Source organism: Branchiostoma floridae, chromosome 5, assembly GCF_000003815.2.
Source record: "Branchiostoma floridae strain S238N-H82 chromosome 5, Bfl_VNyyK, whole genome shotgun sequence".
In the NCBI taxonomy this organism is placed as follows: Eukaryota; Metazoa; Chordata; class Leptocardii; order Amphioxiformes; family Branchiostomatidae; genus Branchiostoma; species Branchiostoma floridae.
Window position 1 is genome coordinate 22,111,981 of NC_049983.1, and position 19,415 is coordinate 22,131,395.

The 19,415-nt window shown below is 41.0% G+C and overlaps 1 protein-coding gene across 1 annotated transcript in view; it reads right to left on the bottom strand.

The window, feature by feature from the left end:
* Positions 1-186: 186 nt before the first annotated feature.
* The window catches only part of LOC118416276 (dynein heavy chain 12, axonemal-like), a 62,035-nt gene continuing 42,806 nt past the window's right edge, over positions 187-19,415 (bottom strand). Inside the window, exons 51-72 of the mRNA XM_035821364.1 lie at positions 19,065-19,286; positions 17,548-17,781; positions 17,030-17,178; positions 16,265-16,412; positions 15,594-15,739; positions 14,987-15,201; positions 13,384-13,576; positions 12,707-12,899; positions 12,002-12,174; positions 11,074-11,214; positions 10,509-10,667; positions 9,755-9,899; positions 9,085-9,309; positions 8,162-8,341; positions 7,482-7,760; positions 6,568-6,801; positions 6,053-6,164; positions 3,860-4,028; positions 3,084-3,288; positions 2,563-2,700; positions 1,973-2,083; positions 187-1,421 (exon numbers count right to left, since the gene is read on the bottom strand). Of these exons, the coding sequence (XP_035677257.1) occupies positions 1,182-1,421; positions 1,973-2,083; positions 2,563-2,700; positions 3,084-3,288; positions 3,860-4,028; positions 6,053-6,164; positions 6,568-6,801; positions 7,482-7,760; positions 8,162-8,341; positions 9,085-9,309; positions 9,755-9,899; positions 10,509-10,667; positions 11,074-11,214; positions 12,002-12,174; positions 12,707-12,899; positions 13,384-13,576; positions 14,987-15,201; positions 15,594-15,739; positions 16,265-16,412; positions 17,030-17,178; positions 17,548-17,781; positions 19,065-19,286 (4,011 nt within the window). The 3' untranslated portion in view covers positions 187-1,181. The remainder of the gene's footprint in view (positions 1,422-1,972; positions 2,084-2,562; positions 2,701-3,083; positions 3,289-3,859; positions 4,029-6,052; positions 6,165-6,567; positions 6,802-7,481; positions 7,761-8,161; positions 8,342-9,084; positions 9,310-9,754; positions 9,900-10,508; positions 10,668-11,073; positions 11,215-12,001; positions 12,175-12,706; positions 12,900-13,383; positions 13,577-14,986; positions 15,202-15,593; positions 15,740-16,264; positions 16,413-17,029; positions 17,179-17,547; positions 17,782-19,064; positions 19,287-19,415) is intronic.

Sequence of the window (19,415 nt, forward strand, 5' to 3'; positions counted from 1 at the left end):
GTTTTCACTTGGCATGGATGAATGGAAACTGTCTACAAGTATTTTAAAGACATGACAAGCCCTGACTTGCCAAGTATGGCTGTATTTAACTTTTCTTTTGCATAACTTTCTGAACTTGGATGGCTAAAACAAGTCTCTAAGTTTACTTATTGCTAACTAGATATGTGTAAGACCAGTGACAAGTGGTGTAAAACACCAGTGTTCTTTTATTCACCAAAAGAGAAGTTTAAAATCTCACACGGTCTTGGAAAATACATATATACATAAACATCATTATCAGAATCCTCCGGAAACAAACCAGAATTTATACAGTTACTTGCCCAAATACAGAAAATATAACCACACAGACTTGTGACATACACTCCTAACTACAAAAATAGATTGTGTTTCATTTTACAGTCAACTGTGGTGATGTGAGTGCTCAGACAAATATACACTTTTAATTAGTAATATTGGCAAATTTCTTTTTCTTTCAAAATTACAATGCAAATCCAAGTGGTTGCAGACTACAGAGAATATTTAGCAGCTAAAGAGAAATTCACTGCATGTGACGTCATCACCACTGCACTGAAGTTTCAATGTAGAATTCATCTGGACTTCGTGTCACATACATTTGTATACTTATGTTACAGACTGAGGCAGAATTCATCCTATCCACAACATTCCCGAAAGAATTTCTGATAACACATTCAATACAGCTATCTGCAATTCAATACAACAAAAACTTTTATGCTTCATCTTATTGTTATGTACAGGGGGCATACATGTAGATATCCCCATCAATAGTGCAAAATATTGAAGTACACTCCATTAAATTTTATATTCAGGCACAGCAGCATAGGACTTGGGTATCCAGAAAAGATGACAACTTCCCTTCTGAAGTCGACATAATTGAATGTACATCAAACATCAAACTTGGACAGTCACCTTAATAACATGTCTAGCTCTTAAAGGTGGTGATCTTCATAATACATACAGTTTTGATAACAAAATTCCTTAATCTTTGTAGTATATCAGTTCTTATGGAGAGTCCAGTGACTGAAACACTAATGTGCAATAATGGACTTGAAAGTTTACAAAAAAGAACACTTAACATACTGTTCAATATCTTTCACTGCATACAAATTTGTTACACAAGAAAGTGAAGTCCACGAGTAAAATTATAATATTGACAGTAAACTCTAGTCATCCAGCTGACACAACATGGCGGCGCCACGCTTGATCCAGTGCTGGACAGGCTTGTCGGTGGGGAGGGCGATCATCAGTACAAAGTTGGTGGAGTGTCCGGTCGTGAGGAGCACGCCGCGACGCTCCGAGGTCTTGTAGACCGGGCACTGGTAGTCTCCCCGGTCGGGGAGGTCGGCTTTAAGCGCTGGTTTCACCCAGATGATCGGGATGGGCTCGTTCAGGATCTTGGGGACCTGAGAAGGAATAACAACAAGGTGATTATAGATATAAAGAGTAAGGTATTTAATTTTAAAGTCACTGATTCAGTGAGGCAGCCAAACTATACACAAGATAAGGGCTAGCCTGTGACATCTTAATCTTAACTTTTTTGTACTTCGATGAAGGTTTGACATCAGATTATAAGATTCGCCAAAAAGCAGTAACTGTAATACTTCATGCAACTGGACAGTTTCCAAATCATATCCAGTTGCTTGAGTAACGGCTTTTTGGCGTGTTTTTGGTACTAATAGCATGCACATTGGGTTATAAGAACACAAACAAACTCAGCTATATGCAGGCTGGGTTTAAACCCATAAGTTTGAAGTTTAGAAGTCTGACCGCAAATGATGGTATGCTACTAGCAAGTTGCAGATTCAGTACTACACATAAGGTAAGAAGATGACATTACCTAGAACTTAGAAAATATGTAAGAAGGAACTGAATCTGCATTCTTCTGTGCATGTCAATGTTTACTACCTTCCTCTGAAACACTTCAGAACCCAAACTTTGACCCGTCAGCACGTACCTGCTCAGCCAGCACTCCCTTCTTCTTGTCCCAGCGACAGCCGTCCAGGAACAGGCCGATGACGTATACACCGTCCTCGGGCGCTGTGTCACTCGTCTCACGGGGAATCACCTGTAGGGGAAATGTACACTATTAGGATACTCCCAAAGATACTCAATTCAGTAACCCATTATCTAAAAAGAATACAACCAGTGTGCAAAACACTGTTTCAGTCTGGCATAGCTACATGTACATTATGTACACATTGTAAAATTTAGGAACAAATTAAGATTGACAAGCCACTGCTATTTGTTCTGATTGGTGTGCAAGTAAAATACTCCTTCTGTCTGGCATAGCTAAAGGTACATGATTGTACATTGTAATGTTTAGGAACAAATTAAGATTAACGAGATTTATTTTACTGTAAACTTATTTTTCCAGGCTTTACAGATACACTTGTACTATACAACATGATTTGTTTTCAACGCACAATGGAATGTAGTGAACCAAGAAAAACTAACCTTCCCTGGCCTCTAAATTATCCTTGGCCAAGATACAAGGAATAAACAGGCCACACCTTTCCCCATAAGAAGGATGTTTAGAAACTTTACCTCAAAGTCGAAGACCAGCTTGTCGATAGCAATGGTGTACTTCCTGGCGTAGTTCTGCATGGCGCCCGTCAGGAAGGCCTGCGTGAAGAAGAACCCGGAGATCCAGAATACCATCGGCTTCCCCTTGTCCATCCAGGTCTGCAGGAAAAACACAACAAAGTTAAGCATTACCAATACCATTGGTCTATGTATTAATACCATGGTTTCAATCTAAATAGTGTAGGGTAGGTATCTGATTAATGACTAGAATTTTATACTAAAAACATGCTTATGGTAAAGAGATAATTCATTATATTTCCATGGTGTTTTAAGTTCACGGTTTGATATTATTTTGCAGTGCAGAAGAAATACATACAATCAATTGTATGTACATTCACTGCAAACATGTTAAGATCCACACCACATTTTGTATACTCCAGATGAGCTTACCAAAAAGCTAATCTACTACATGTACCAAATTTTCTTGATTAAAGTACAAGTCACCAATGTGCTGCAGCTTCAGTGCGATTATGCATTCTAACCTGTAGGAAGACGATCCTGTTGAGGAAGTCAGCGATGTAGCTGCCCAGCGGTTTGAGGCTGGGGTAGGAGCGCTTGGCCCACATGGCGGGGACCTTCCCCACGGTCAGGCTGTGCGCCACACCCTCCAGCTCTGCCGACATCACCACCAGACCCTTGATGGCCTTCTGAAGGTTCTGCAGCGAGGACCGGATGATGTCCAACAGTCTGGGAACACAAAAATACAAGCAAGTTAGACTGGAGTCATTTTTGCATGTGTCCAACAGTCTGGGAACACAGAAATGCTCATGGGATAGGATGGAAGTACAAGTGAGTGTCTCCAAAAGTATTTGTTGGATAGGCTGTGATCATTTGTACCATTTGTCCATGTACATGTATATACAGAAATTACTTCACTTGATAAGTTGAAAACGGATTGTTATTTGTGATTCATAGCAGGAACATACAGGTACATGTATTAGAGTTATCTGTCTTTTTATTTTCCAATGTTGAAGTTTTTCATCTCAGACATCTCGCAATTCTGTCCTCTTTGTGTTGTCGCATTTACAGGCAAGTAATCTGATATTCTGTTTTCATTTGTTGATGGGAATAATCCTAAATCTGCAACCTCAAAAACCCAATTTGCCTTTCTGAAATATCCTTCCATCAACCAAACAGCCAACCGAATTATGACACAAACAAAGCCATCTGTACTTGTTGAAAGGCTCAATTTCCTGCACCAGTACAGTGTTCATACTCTCCTCATAACAACCAACCAAACAAACAAAGCATTCCCTACTTGTTGAAGCGCTCCATCTCCTGCACCAGTACAGTGTTCATGCTCTCCTCATACTTGACAGGGTATTTCTCCTGGGCTTCCTCCAGGTCAAAGCTCTTGGGCAGTTTGCTGAGGATGTCTTTAGCGATCTCAAACAAGGCATTCTCCCCACCTCCTGCAACACCGCCTCCTGAGGAACCTGTGAGGGGGTTAAAGGAACTGGTAAGGGTATGCCAATGTCTTTGAAGTAGTAGTTGAAGAAGGAAGGTAACATGTACTAAGTACTTAGACTTATCTATCACTTGTTCACAGTGGAGAATTGACTGAGTCCCAAAGTGCAACAGTTACTTTGTAACCCATGGCCATACCTTAACGACCAGACTGGAACAAAATTGGTTCAAAAGAGAACATGTAGACATTAAAAGCAAGCAAACACAACAATATTGTAGCTTAATCTTTAGCCATGTAAAAGATTATACATTCAGGATCTTTTACTACAATTTTTGTTCAATGCTTTTGTTTGTAGCAGTGGATCAACAAGTATACATTTATATTTAAGAAAACATTCAGAACACACATAACTACGTATAATTTAATATGCAGCTTTTGATTGATGACGTTGGTATCAAACTAATAACAAAACAAACATGGAGAAATACTCTTGAATTAGTATAGATACACCTTGACCCCCTGCAAATTTAACCTTTCAACATTGCAACAACATGTTAGTACAACAATGTACAGAAAGTACCCTTACTAGGCTTTAAACCTTAATTTCCCATATGATCAATACGTACACCGTTAGTTAATGTAAACCTTAAACCTTTAACTGGAACAAACACAACAAAAACATAAAGACCATGTGTTTGATAAAATCAGATCCCCAGGAACTTAAATTTATCTGTGGGGTAATCTATATCCGTTTATCAGGTCGATGGACAATGGTTTCAAATGGCAATATTGCAAATTTATTGCAGTTAAAACCACCATCTGTCAACTTTATACACTACTGACTTACTTGGCTTACTTGACTTATGTCGGTTGTCACTAATACCATTTTTAAATACAACGGATATAGTTTACCCCACTGACAAAGGTGAACTAGCATTAGATATAAACCTTAAGAACAGATTGTTTTGTTAGTAGTTGTGATCCCAACACCAGGATACAGGAACTTTCATCATGCTGTACACCGACAAGGAAGGACATGGATTAGAACATACATGTATGGACAAGACATACATGTACATTTAAGTGTACACAGAAACATTGTTCTCATGCTGTCCTTTCAGCTTTGTGTGAAAAAATTCACCATGACTGGTCACAGGTGTTATGATGGCCAATGGGCCTTTGACCCAATTGAAAATTTTTCAGTAACTCTAAATATCTCCTTTCAGTTGGCAGGTCATAGGAATAATGTTCCTATGATGACCTTTTTTCTAACATGCTGACAAAAGGTAGTGGATTCTGTCTGAAAGGGCTGACCGTTTCCAACATCATACCCAGTTGTTTGTGTAATGAGTAATGACTATTTGGCGTTAATTCCCTGTCATTTTGAAGTCTAATTCCTTTTTCATTCATCATTTTCATGACTGTATTTTCTTCATTTTCATGAATGGAGAAAAGCAGGGACAACATAAGACATCTTGTTTCTGTCTACACAGTTGCTAAAACATCTCACCAGAACCAGGTCCACTGTCCTGCGACTCTGGAAGGGGGAAAGGAAGTGAGGGCTTAAACTGGGTACTTTGTACTAATCATAACAAGAGCCTATTGAATCATAACAAGATGTACTTACTAATAGGATGGAGTATTACCATATGGTAAAGTCCTTACAATCAAATAGATGGTTGAAATTTTTAATTGATCTCGATTGACTTATTTGCTGAGGAAACAATAAAGGACACTTCCCCCCCCAAAAGGAATCAAAATCTCAATCTTTCAACAACAGGTGTTGCAGGCCAGAGTATACCCTTGGTAATCTACCTGGGTATATTCTAGCCAGGGGTATACTCTGGTTTGTTACACTGGATAACATTCCAGTTTAGAATTAGATTTGGAAAACAATGTTTGGAGAAGTAGTACTTTTCTGAGTAAGAGTCATGATACAAGATCAGACCAACCCCCAATCGTAAAAGAAACTTTGAACTGAGACCATAAGTTGAACAATACTTCAGGAGTGACATACATGTACATGGCAGTGTTAAGCCTTACCCTGTGTGAGGAGGATGGAGTCAAACAGCTGTCTGGTTTCCAGCAGCTCCTTGGAGATGTCGACGTTCTCGTGCATGCCGAAGATCTCAGGGTGCTGGGAGAAGGGCAGGTTCTACAGGGGGAACACAGGTAGTGCACAATATTTATACATGGATCACAGTCAAATACTAACAACATAAATGTCAAATTTGTTAAGTCAACAATACTATTTTGATTAAATGACAAGAAGATGACCATAAGAGAACAAAAAGCTACATTGATGAAGGTTACTGATTAAAGATAGTGGGTGCTATCTGAAATGTCTGACTGCTTCCAAAATCATATCCAGTTGCTTAAATAATAATTGCTATTTGGCATAGTTTCTTTTCGCAGTTTTCAACAGAAGTGAGGCCAATAAAACAATTGCACATTGCATTTCATATTCAAAATTCTTAATAATAGAGCATCGGATGGCTAATTGTGACACTACTTTTAAATTAGTAGCTCCTGTTGAAAGAATCCAGTCTTGCTCTTACCTTGATAAAGTTGACATAGCTTTCGTAGTCGCCCTTGGGTGGTGCAAAGTAGTTCCCGCTGGGGGAGAACTTGTACTTGCTGTCATACACGATGTCTGGTCGGTAGAAGTCGGCGAGGATCGTGAGGAGGGTGCGGCGATCCTTGTCGTCTGTCACACGGCCTCCGTAGTTACACTCGCCAGCCAGGTAGGAGATGGCAGGGAAGGGGATCTCCTCATACTCATTCAGGAACATCTGAGGAAGAGAAGTCAGTTACTTGAAAGCCTCTGAAATCTACATCTTGATTTGAATGGTTCATTGATTTTTTTCTACCCTAATTTGCAATGATTTTGTAACTGGTTGCTTGGAAATCAGTGGAATTACTAGAAAATAATGTCATCAGGTTGGTAAATCAAGGAATATGATAATAGGAGTTTTCTCAGCCACGTTTGGGATTGTGTACAGTTCGTGCCGCAAACGTGCCACCAACATCGGCTACAAATACCGGTAGCGGCTAGAAGCAGAACTCCAGTTAGAAGATCTGAGGAAAATGTCTCATAGGCATTGAAATTTCAGCTAATGTGACATTAAAGGGTTGTGTAAATATTAAAGAAAACTCCTATATCCAGTGGATTAACTGGAGGGACTACCCTAGTTTCATTAATGAATAAACAAAACATGTTTAAGCTCACAACACAAAGTCTAATACTGTAACAGTAATGTCCAAGATGCTCCAAACCTGAAGAGCACACTGATCACAAGTAATACCTTTAGCTGCCTGATACTGATGTGGAGATCCAACTCATTGTCAATGAGACAAAACTTAAGTCACAACACACTGGAGAACACTAAATACTTTTACCAAAACAGTAATGTCTACTGAAACAGCAATGTCCAAGATGCTCCAAAAGCTGAAAAGCACACTCTAACTGTACCTGTAGCTGCCTGATGCTGATGCGCAGATCGGACTCGTTGAACCCGTACGGGATGTTCCACCCGAGGGGACCAAACTTCCTCCTCTCCTGGATCAGAGCATGGAAGAAGCAGAGCCCAAACAGCAGCTTCTCCCACTGCAGCTCCTTCCCGGGGCAGCCCTCGAAGAACTCCGGGTCGGAGATGGGGTCGTTCAGGTAGGACTGGAGCAGGTTCATGCGCAGGCCTGTCGGAGGCTCGTTCGTCATCTTGACGCCGTTTTGAAGCACGACCACTGGGAACTGTTGGGAAAACAACAGCAAGAAAAGTGTCATTACACTGAATGGCCAGCTACACCTTTGCACATCTTATTTTAGGCACTGTTCAAACCTACTGTATTCTTATGAGGATGCTACTGCAGCATATAATGGCAACAAGTTCCACTCCATGGCATAGTTCTCAGGGAAAAACAAATTTCTCAATTTCTCAATTCTGTGTTGATAACTCCAGTACTTAAAGGCATGGCTATTTTTCGTTCTTTCTATCAAGTTGATGGACGGAGGCTTAAAATTGCGATATTTTCAAGCATATTCTTTAAAAATGTGATACTGAGTCTGTCAACTTGATATCCTTAACTACCCAGCTTTAAGAACAACGGATATAGGTTACCCCACAGATAAAGGTGAACTATCAATGCATGTACCTTATCCGATGGGTATGAGGTGAGCCAGAGCCTGAAGTCGGGGTTGACCACCTCGGGGTTGAAGTCCTCACAGATCTTCTCCATGGCAGGCATCCAGGAGGTGGCCAGATGGCAGTTCTGCAGGCACACCCACGTGCCGTCTTTCGTCGCATTGCTGATCAGCTTGGCAGCTATGGGGCCCTGGAAGACAATGTAAAAACATAAGTCATGACAGACAATGTTTTACTGATAATGTTTCCTTTGGCGCATTGCTGATCAGCTTGGTAGCTATGGGGCCCTGGAAAAGATGGAAAAACATACGTTATGACAGACAATGTTTTAGTCATAACATTTTCCTCTGCAGGCACACCCACGTGCCATCCTTCGTCACGTTGCTGATCAGCTTGGCAGTTATGGGGCCCTGGAAGAGATGGAAAAACATAAATCATGACAGAAGAGGTTTATTCCTATTATTTCCTTCTCCAGGCATGCCAACATGCTGTCCTTCATCGCATTACTGAGGAGGTTGGCAACTAGGGAGCTTAAAAGTATATGAGTTTTAATCAGCTTGGTAGCTATAGGTCTATGGTAAGAAGTAAATAACCATAGAGGCCAATATTCGCTTCCAGCAGATGAAGACTTCATTGCTGATTTTTCTTAAAACATCTTATCCCATGTCCAGACATCACAAGAAAAATGGTTAAGAAAGGTGGTTGAAAATAAAGACATTTTCTAGATTTTCACCCATTTTTGTGGATAAGATTAGAAAAAAGTAAAAGTAGAAATTAAAGAAATTAAATTCTGGATAAATCTAAGGTTTTCTGTAAAATGAAGTCATGAAACAATGCGCTCTGTAGAGATTAGGGTCAAAACATCAATAAAAAGAGAAGGGCCAACAAACCAGGAAATAGAACTGGGAAGTGAAATAAGAATGGTTGGTGTACCTGTCCCTGTCCAAGAGAGATGGCATTAAACTTGTCTCCACTGAAGCCCTTGTCCTCGGCAAACTTGAGCAGACTGGCCATGGGGTCCGCGCCGGGCGACAGGACGAAGATCAGGGGCGCACAGCTGTTGGAATCCACGTAACTCTTACTCAGGTCAAACGGTGGAGGTTCAACGAACTTCTTACCCAGGTTGTCTGTCACAAACGTCGTCACAATGGGTGTCACCTATGGTGTGGTGGATCAGAATTGTTGGTGTTTATTGTTTAATTTACCAAATATACCAGTGCAAAGGCCAAGTGGGTAGATTGTTTGCCTTGGCATTAAGGTAGGTCATAAGTTCAAATAATGGTACATGCTGCTTTCTATGCTTAGCATTCAGAATTTGGAAAAGAGTGTGGTATTTGACTACTCCCCTGCTGTAGTATTTCCCCCAAAGTTGTGTAGCCCTGGGTGCTGCCCTATGCACCATCTGGTGTGGAAAGGACTTATCAAATATGCTTTGGATAATTATCTCTATTGTTTGGTCTAGATATTTGCTACAGGTTCACAAAAAACAATTGTACCGACATCATGGAGTGTCTTGGATAAAAAATTTCTTACATTTCTCATTTATCAGTCAAAGATAATTTCAACATATTTCCTTGACAATGACTTTGACCCTTATAATTACCTTGTCAGGTCTGATACACCTCAATACGATCATCTTGGCGAAGGAAGAAAGCTTGTCCTGCCAAGGCGAGGGCAGAAGAAACTTGTGAGGCTCCTTGGAGTCATACATCTTCCTCCAGGAGTCCACATTGTCCTGGAAGTGTTCTCTGTGAAGGAAATAGACAAGATCAGAATTGATGACCATGCGAGCTACCAACCTTGTCAAAAATCCTGTTAAGCAATAGAACAATCACTTTCTGTTTATCTTTTTGTCAGATCTATTTCTGCATAGTGAGCGGTTCTTCACAATTATTATATTTTGTTCTGAAAAAAAATGTTTTCGCTATATTACCCTGTTACTGGGCACCTATTAGAAATTTATCTTTTTTCTACTGGTTCCCATGTTTGAGGCCTAGTTCTGTGAGGAAGAGACCATCATTGCCCTGGACAGCAAGCCAAGAGTTTGTGTCTGACTTAATGCCAGGCCAAACTGGAGCCGGGTTGGGAAGCTATTGGGAACAAAAGACAACAGAACACACAAAAAACACTAGTCATGAACATAATCTGTGTATATTCCTTGATGAACACTGTGACTTTGTCTGACCCTTACCTCTTTCCTCATGGCCTCAATGAAAAGCAGCCTGCAGGCCAATTTGAGCTTTCATGAATAAACAAAGGTTATAACAAAAAACTTTTCGTTTTCACAAACACCCTGGCCGAGCCCCGGTTTGAAAATGAGATATTAGCATCATAAATCAACCAAATTCATGTCTCACCTGAAGCCACTGAAGGGCTTGAGGTCGTTGGCCCTGCAGACCTCGTCCCAGGTCTTGTCGGACACCCAGCTGGGGTCGGGGTTCTTCCGTTTGTTCTCAAGACCGACTCCACCCGTCAGGAAAAACATGAAGGACTCACGGTCCAACTGCTCCTTAGCCCTGCAAGAACATCAGAAATCACGACTGTTAACATATATCCTTAAAGATGTTAACACTAAGGACTCCTAGACCAGGGCTGTACTCCAACTTTGAATTTCATTATGTCCCACAGCCCATGTTATTGATTATTCAAAATTGCGGTTTATCAAAATTTTCCACAAATATGTGGTAGACAGCAAATAAAACTGTCTGTAAAGTCATATGACTCTGAAACTGGCATTTTGCAGCACTGACTTTCCTAGAAAGGTTTTTTCCAAATAAATCTTACATTTTAGTTAACACTTTAAAAAATCATTTAACATTCATATTGCAGGATACAACAGCAGCAAAGAGCATGCAATTCAAATGGATGATGCCATTTTTTTTCTTTTTTTAAAAGAATCCCAGACAAAAGGCAGTTGCTTACATGAGGATGTTGCAGCACAGCACAAAGGAGAAGAGCAGCTTGTCCTTCTCAAACAGGGAGCGGCAGACGTTGCAGTACAGCGAGTAGGTGAAGTGGTCCGACAGGTACCGCAGGCGCTTCTCCAGGATCTTGGATTTGTTACTGTGGGAGAAACACACATGTCATGGTTTTGTCAAGTTTTTTTACAAGACAGCAAGAGTGAAAAATAACGAAAGTTCTATTACACATTAGATCTTCATTCAGTGATTATAGACACTCAAATAGAGGAACTCCTTCCAATAAGATGTCCATGGTGCTGAAAATCAGAATGTCATACGACTGACAGTAAAAGGGAAATAAGGTTTGTTCTTTCTGATTTATTATCTGATTTATTATCTGATTTATTATCAACTGAATCTCAACTAGCGATTGTATACACAGGTATGCAAAAGAAGAAAAAATCTCCTTCCACTAAGGTTTCTCCTTGGTGCTGAAACCAGACTGCTGTGAAGTTAACGAAAAGAAATGAGAGTAGTTGAAGGTTTGATTTGGTTTGGATCTGATCACCATTAGTGACTGATCACTACTCTTCCTGGTGAATTATGTAAATCACCGTATGGCTGATAGGAGACAGAGGTTTGCCAGGCCTCCGTCCGGGTGGTTTGAAGTGAAACTTCCTGTCTGTATCTATCTATATCTATGTAGCCGGTATAACTGCCCTTCCAGCTTCACAGGCATGCGGCAGCAGCTGGTTTTATTGTGCAGAACGGCCTGTCACACCTAGCTTTTGCACATCTATCTGAAAATGCTCTGTAAAACTAACCAACAAAGGTGCCCCTATCAAAATCATCAACACGAGACAGAAGTTTTTGCACCATCACACACTGGCCGGGGCATGGCCCTTTTCTTTTTCTAAAGGTGTGGTGGGTTCTTTAAAGGTGTGTCCCACCTGTCAGCGATGGAGTTGATGAAGAGGTTGATGAACCAGGTGAGGCTGTACTGGTACATGGGGTCGATGTTGGGCAGGTCTGCAATGGAGAAGAACAGGATGGAGGAGTGGGTGGCGATGGGGCGGTACCCGGCGCGGTTCTCGTCAATCTTCTTCTCTGTCTCCTCAGCAATCTGCAGCAGAAAAAACATCACTGGTTATTCAGAGACCTGTTTCTAATATCTCAAAAATACAAATGATGAAGCTTAAAAATACATTGTACAAAGAGGTCAGTATGCCATACCTACAACATCAGCATATTTAGAAGACTTCTTTAGAAGATCACAGCTTCAGACAACTTGAGGGTTTTCTACAGCCCTATATTTTGCTCCATCTTTTCAGTAAACCAATACTTACCTGATGGCATAATTTGATTTGAACAATTTCGACCTCAAACATGGCAATGCCAAGATAACAAAATTGCCTTAATTTTTTTCATCTGAAACAAAGCATGTCAAATGAACAAAACAGATTCAGCATATCAAGAACACCTTCAAATGCCATATGTGCTAATAGTTGCACAAAGTAGCGAGATATGTTATGCCAGCCCAGAGCAGAACAAAAAACAGTCCTGAAAACAAGATTCAGTGTTACCAACCCAGAAACAAAACAAAACAAAAACACAAAATGTACAATCAGGTGACTTATAGAGTCTTCTCCACTGACCTGTTGTTTCTTGGAGATCTCGTTGGACAGAACCTTGGAGGAGTCCAGCACCTGGATGGCCGACTCGTCTTCCAAGATGTTCCCCTCAGAGGAGGACAGTGTCTCGAGGATCTTGTCCTCGATCTCCTTCAGTGCCTTCTTGTTGGCAGCAGACTGGAGAATGAGGGCGTTCTTCTCTTCTTCAAGATCAGGCCTGGGGAGGGGGATGGATTAGAATGTGCATCTACCATCTCTACAGTATAAACTTATCTATAGTTAATTGCAAATTCTTGCTGGAGCGTTAATTGTAGGTCAATTATTAGTTAATTGTCATTTATTTGTATTTCTTAACTTTACATTGCAATATTGTTATTCATTTGTTCTGTACACTGCTTTGGAAATCAATCTGTGCCTGACTGCAAAGACCACCCAGTCGGTTCTTTAAGATGAATAAATAAAACAAAGGGAGGTAACATGAAAGGGGCAGACAAATAGGTGTTCTCCCACACTGAACTGTGACCAGGGCCACTATCTACAACACACTTGTTCAGCCTGAGTAACTCTCAGGTCAGGTGACCCTTCAGAGCTGAAGAAACCATGCGATGGTGGATGCCTAAAGAAAGCTTCTCATCACAACCATTCTTTGTTGTAAGTACCAGTTTAATTTTCAGATTCCTATTTTTTGTAAAGTTTCCCACCTCTCCTTGGCCACCACGATACCCAGCAGCTGGTCCTCCAGGCCCTCGGGGGTGATCATGAAGTTCAGCAGCGCCACCTTGACCTGCAGTTCCGGCAGGTAGTGCGGGTTGCGCAGCTTGGTGGTGATGTAGAAGCGGAAGTCAGCGGAGTACTCGATCACGTTCTCACCCAGACGGATACAGTCAACACCACCTGGGGGAAGTAGAGAGAGGATTTTGTCAGTGTCTGTTTAACACCAATTGTAACCTGCAACTGTGCTGAGGTTTAGCCTGGGCATCATCCATAGTAGTAATAGCTGGCTCAATCTTTTTGCTTGCAGTGGTTAGCGTGCAAAGAGATTAAGCCAGCGGTTACTACGGAGGAGGAGGATGGTGGTACCCAGACTAGCTGAGGTATCCACCTTTGTATGTGTGGCCTCTAACCAGCTGCTACATGTAGCTAATCAGAGAAATGGCCTTACACAAAGAAAACATCTAGGCAATTCTCTGATTGGCTGAAAGCTGGTTAGAGGCCACGCCCACAAGGGTGGAAACCGCAGCTAGCCTTGGTACCAATTCTCCATAGGCTTGGTTCAGTGTATAGAAGAATGCATGCTACATAGCTGGTGCAATTTCAGCTTCGTCCACAGTGTTCAACATTAATTTTTTACAGCACCCATTTCCTTTCTTTGCTAGTTGTAAAATCAGTCCTCCAAACAGTGTGGATTACAATCTGCAAGAAAGTGAGCATTGGTGACATTAGTTGCTAAATACATAATATTATACACACCTTAGTGCATGTACAATATCTATGTCACAAGAGATTTATACTAAATGATAAATGTTTTAATTTGTTGCATATGGACATGTGCTAGCCTGGTAATCATCGCTACTGTACCTGCTAAGTCTCTACTGCCCCTTTTGCTATTTGCAGGGGACAGAAGAAACATTTGGCAGCTACATTACATTGTATAATACCAGGCTAGTCATGTCCATCTTGTGAATATTTTACCACCTCTGTTGATGCTGTGTCACCTTGTGTTCAGTATAGCTTACAGTGGGAATATTGTAATACTTTTAACTGTTGTACTTCTTCTATATCAATTCAGTGTTCTTACAGTTGACCAAAAGTTTATAACCAAAACTTTTGTTTCTTCTTGCCATTGAACTGAAAAGAAAAGTAAAACTTTGAATTTGTGCTAAACATGTGATGTTGCTTTAATGTCCATACTAACAGTGCCTTGTATGCAGTGTGCTGTATGTAGCTGCTACACATCTAAAATCTGTGGAGTTAGACATGTAATGAAACCGTTTTGTCATTTCTCACCCAGTCCTGTCAAGCTAGCTGTATATTTATCTGGAAATGGAAGAACCAGTTCATAAAGTAGTTAGCTACAACACTATCATTATATGATAAAAGTCATGCCATATTCATTCAGAATGTTCATGAATGCACTGTCTCTAAACCATAGGATCTCTCTACAACAATAGATGAAGAATAAGATTTTATACCTTATTTCCATTTACAAGGTCAAGTACTTACCAACAAGCTTTTGATCAGTCACTTTGAGCACAGAAATGGTGTATAAAGTCTTTATAGCAAGAACAATATTACGAACATTACCTTGTTTGAAGGTCTGCTTGAGGAGAAGAGGCTCCAGTGAGGGGTCGAGCTCCTCCTGAACGTTCTCTAGCAGCACAGGGTTGCCGAAATTGATGGCGTTCTCCAGCGTACGCATGTAGTCATTGTCCGTCAGCTTGATCACGGACAGTTTGTGGTCCTTCTCTGAGTTCTTCACCCACTTGTTGGCCTGGCCCTGGGGATCAATCATCAGGGGCCTGCACAGAAAGGTGATTTTTTTATAAATTTTTTCAAATAGATCATGTTTTTCTGCAATTATTGTACATGACATTCGAGTTTGACATTCCAATAGACATCTTATTTCACCATATAAATCACCAATTATAGATCGAGCATGCATGGCTTTCTTATGTATACAACCTTTTTTTGTTATACAAACATTTTAACAGTCTTCTAAAGAAAAGACTCGGTCTGCAGGGCTAGCCCTTTATAATAGATACAGGCTAGCCTGGCTGTAAATGCTGAACAGAAAAACCAATAAATGAATAAATAGATAGATATGAGTGAAAGTTATCATAATTGATTGTTACATTATTCTTTACTGTCTTGTGCAATTTACCATGCTGGCTAACAACCCAACGTTACCCACCATCTCCTGGAGTTGTCCACAATGACACCGTTGTCGACAGAGAAGCTGTCGGTGGGCAGCCCCGCGATGTTCCAGGCGCGGATCTTGATGGGGTCTCCCAGGCTCTTCATCAGGGAGTACTCCTTGGAACAGGGGATCTTCTTAGTCTGCAGACAGAATGAAGATACAATTATTGGCCTGATACATCCCACCAAAACAGGTCTAAAAATCTGACCACTCTGAATTTGCCTGTTGCAAAAGCAAACAAGCTCACAAATCCCTCTCAACAGAAGTCTTGAGAGGGAGTAGTTTGCTTCAGTGCAAATCAAAAAGACATTTGTTTCAAGATGCTTTGAAAAGATCTCAGGATGTCTGAAATGATCTCAGGATGCTTTAAAAAGATCTATTCACTGACAGATGCTTGAGCAAGATCTCAACATGCTTTGAAATGATCTTACTGAATTTTCAAGATGATTGGAGAAAATTCCAAGATACTTTGAAAAGAGTTCATAATACTGCAAAATGATCCCAAGATGCTATGAAAAGATCAATATGCTTTGATAAGATCTTTAGATGCCTTCAAAATATTTAATGCTTTGGAACAATCTCAATATCTGTGCTCAAGAAAAGATCTTGAATGAGATGCTTTAAATGGATCTCAAGATATTTTGAAGACACCTCAATTATCATACCTGGCACATCCTTGACCAGTCCTGTGTGCACTGTATCCTGTATGCAGCGGTGAAGGCACCCAGGTAGGCGATGACACCTGAGGAGATGAGCACGTCACCTGTCAGGTTGTCATACTCCTCCTGCAGGGTGGCGGCTGCAGCAGTCCATCTGGGGGACAAGGTGAAAATAATTAAGGTTTTATCTAGTTTTTTATGTAGCGATTGTGACATATCATCAAAGCTATGGGACTGATGATGATGATTATATTGAGGGACAGACTTTGCTCGGGAAATAAAAAGATTGCATTGACTTCAATGTCATGGAGATATTTTCTTCAGTGAATGTTGTTGAAAATAAGAATAACGGCTTGTCAAGTTCTAAAGATTAGAACTGTATCTCTCTCAAACAAAACAACGGGCCTACAAAGTTGAGTCCCCTGAGATGCCACCAATGTTGTGTCCTTGGGAAAGGCACTTAACGCAACTTTTCTCACTCCAGGATCTACCCAAGTGTAAAAATTGGTACTGAACTCTGACTGGGGAGGTAAAAGGTAGTTTGAGGAGAGGAATGGGATCTGCCTTCTAACCATCATGCCCAAGACACAGTGGACAGCAACCCACAGCCCCTACAGCCTAAAAACAAGCTATGGGACAACCTTTACTTTTGCCATACCTACTCAGCAAATTATATGGTCTAATTCAGCATGTTGCGGCTCCAGCCTTCCCAACTCCCCATTACTAAACGATTTCAACATATTTGCCAAAAAAACAGAGTTGTAGACCCACCTGTCCTTCTCCCCTCCCAGTCCACTGATGAGTTTCTGGGCGCGCTCCAGTTTCTTGGCGCACAGGTCCACCTGGAATTCCAGCTGCTCCTTCTTCTTAACCATGTCTGCAAACGTCTTCTGCAGGTTTGCTAGACGGTCCTCAACTTCCTACAGGAAAGGAAAGTGTGAGATCAGATAATATATACTGTTATTTGATTTCTTCACCATGTCCGCAAATGACTTAGTTGTTCTTGGGACCAAATACTGATTAGAAACAGACTACTTATGAAAGGGCACAACATGGAACGATACAGAATAAGACAAAAAATCAGGGTGACAACTGCTGCAAGTTGAGTCTTTCATTTGGTTGCGATGCTCTCTACTGGTTATTCAAAGCGGTGAAAAATGGCATGTACAAATATGTTTAAATGTTCGTTGAAAATCATTTTACACTAATATATTGCATCGGGCATGAAAAATAGCAATGCACTGTAAAAAGAAATATTCTGCACTGTGAAGTCGCATTTAAAGTCTTACCTTAAGTTCCTTTCTCTTGGCATTTAAGACAGCCATGGTCTCCGATAAGTCCTTGTTAGCGATGGCCAGCTTCTCCTTCTTTGGCCCGACCACCTTGGCCGTCCTGTCGTAGATATCAAGGGCCGATATCCACTTACACAGCCCCTCAGCGGCCGAGGAGGCCTTGGCTACTTTGGCAGGCACGAACTCCGGATCGGTCATGTACTCTGCACGGATCTTCTTCATGATGTGCACCTGTGGGGGTCAAAGTCAGGAGAAACATGTAGATATTTTTGTAGCAATCTCTTGCAAACCTAGGACTTATGAATGACTTACCGTGGACCATAGTTTCACCCACAGTAAGTCCAATGGTCTGAAAATGGACTTACTCAGGGAGGACTGAAGATGGACTTACTGCCTAAATTTATGTAAAGGGCTTATACTGAATAATAGTTCACCAAAACTAGCACCAACAGTTCTCAAACATGGCTAAATGGGGTGGACTAACTCCCACTCTTGCACAAGTAAGTCCAATTTCAGTCTACATTCATCCTATTTTAGGTCCAAGGTAAAACAAATATTGTAGCCTATTGTGTAGTTATTGTCTAAACAATGAGGAAAACATAAAACTGCCAAAACATTGTCAGTTAAGAAAACGTTTGGTTGAGCAGAAGAAAAAGCCTCTTCTTTCAATAAACGTTGTCCTTGGTGCTGAATACCAGACAGTTATAAACTGCAATTCACAGCCTCGCTTACCACAAGTTTTAGAGAGTCTACGACTAGTAAAAAATAGCAGTTACTCATCAAGCAACTGGATGTAATTTGGAAATGGTCAGACATTTCAGGTAGCATCCAGTTATTTCTGGAGCCACTGGTAGTTTAAGTAGACCGAGTAGTTGCTATACGGCGTATTTTATCACCTGGATGTCTAATCTTCATCAACATAGTCTACATGTACGTGGACGTACCAACTGATAAGTATCTAATACCAGCTCAAAAAAGAACAAGAAACAGTCATGCCTTCAAATACCAGAGTTACCAACCTAGGATTGATGTGTTCCAAAATTCGTACTTTCCCAGAACTATCGTAGAGTGGAATTTGTTATCACCAAGTACAGTAGGGGCATCTTCTCTGGGTAGTTTTAAAGAACGCTTGCAGATAGATGTGCAAAAGTTAGGGGTAAAGAGTCGTTTGGTGTAATATAACCGACTGCTGCCGCGCCCCGTGCCTGCGAAGCTGGTGTGTTACGCTAAATGGCGGTTATACCGGCTATGTAGATACAGATGAAGACAAATCCTGCCAAAGAATCATTCAAAATTCCCTCCTGTATAACTGACAGACAAACAAAAGCACATTAAGAGCTACACTGTTTAGAAATTTCTGTTGTTGCATGTTCTTTCACTGCACAACAGCCAAGGAAAGTGTGAGATAAAAAAACATAGTATTAGCTTTCTTCACCATGTCTTTTGACATGTTTTGAACATTTTTGTCTTAGCCCAGGTCATGTTTTTGATGGCGTAAATACACTCAGCCTTACCGCAATGTTATCCTTGTCGTATTCCTTCAGTTTCTGCAGGAAGTTCATGTCTCCCAGCAGCTTCTTGCTGGGTCCCCAGAAGTCCAGTATCTTCTGTCCCGTGCCGGCCGGGTCATTGATCTTTTCCGCTTTGATGTCCATCATGACACAGACGGCCGCCATCACAAGCTTCACTCCGGACGGGGGGTTCTTCATGGACTTCACAATGGTGATATCTGCAGGCTGTGTTTAGAAAGAAGTATATACATGTACATTCGTATTAGAGCTCACCTGTTAGATATTAGAGCCACAGGTGAAACAATGAGTAACAAATTTGTATCCTACGTGACCACCTCTGCGTAAGGACCACAT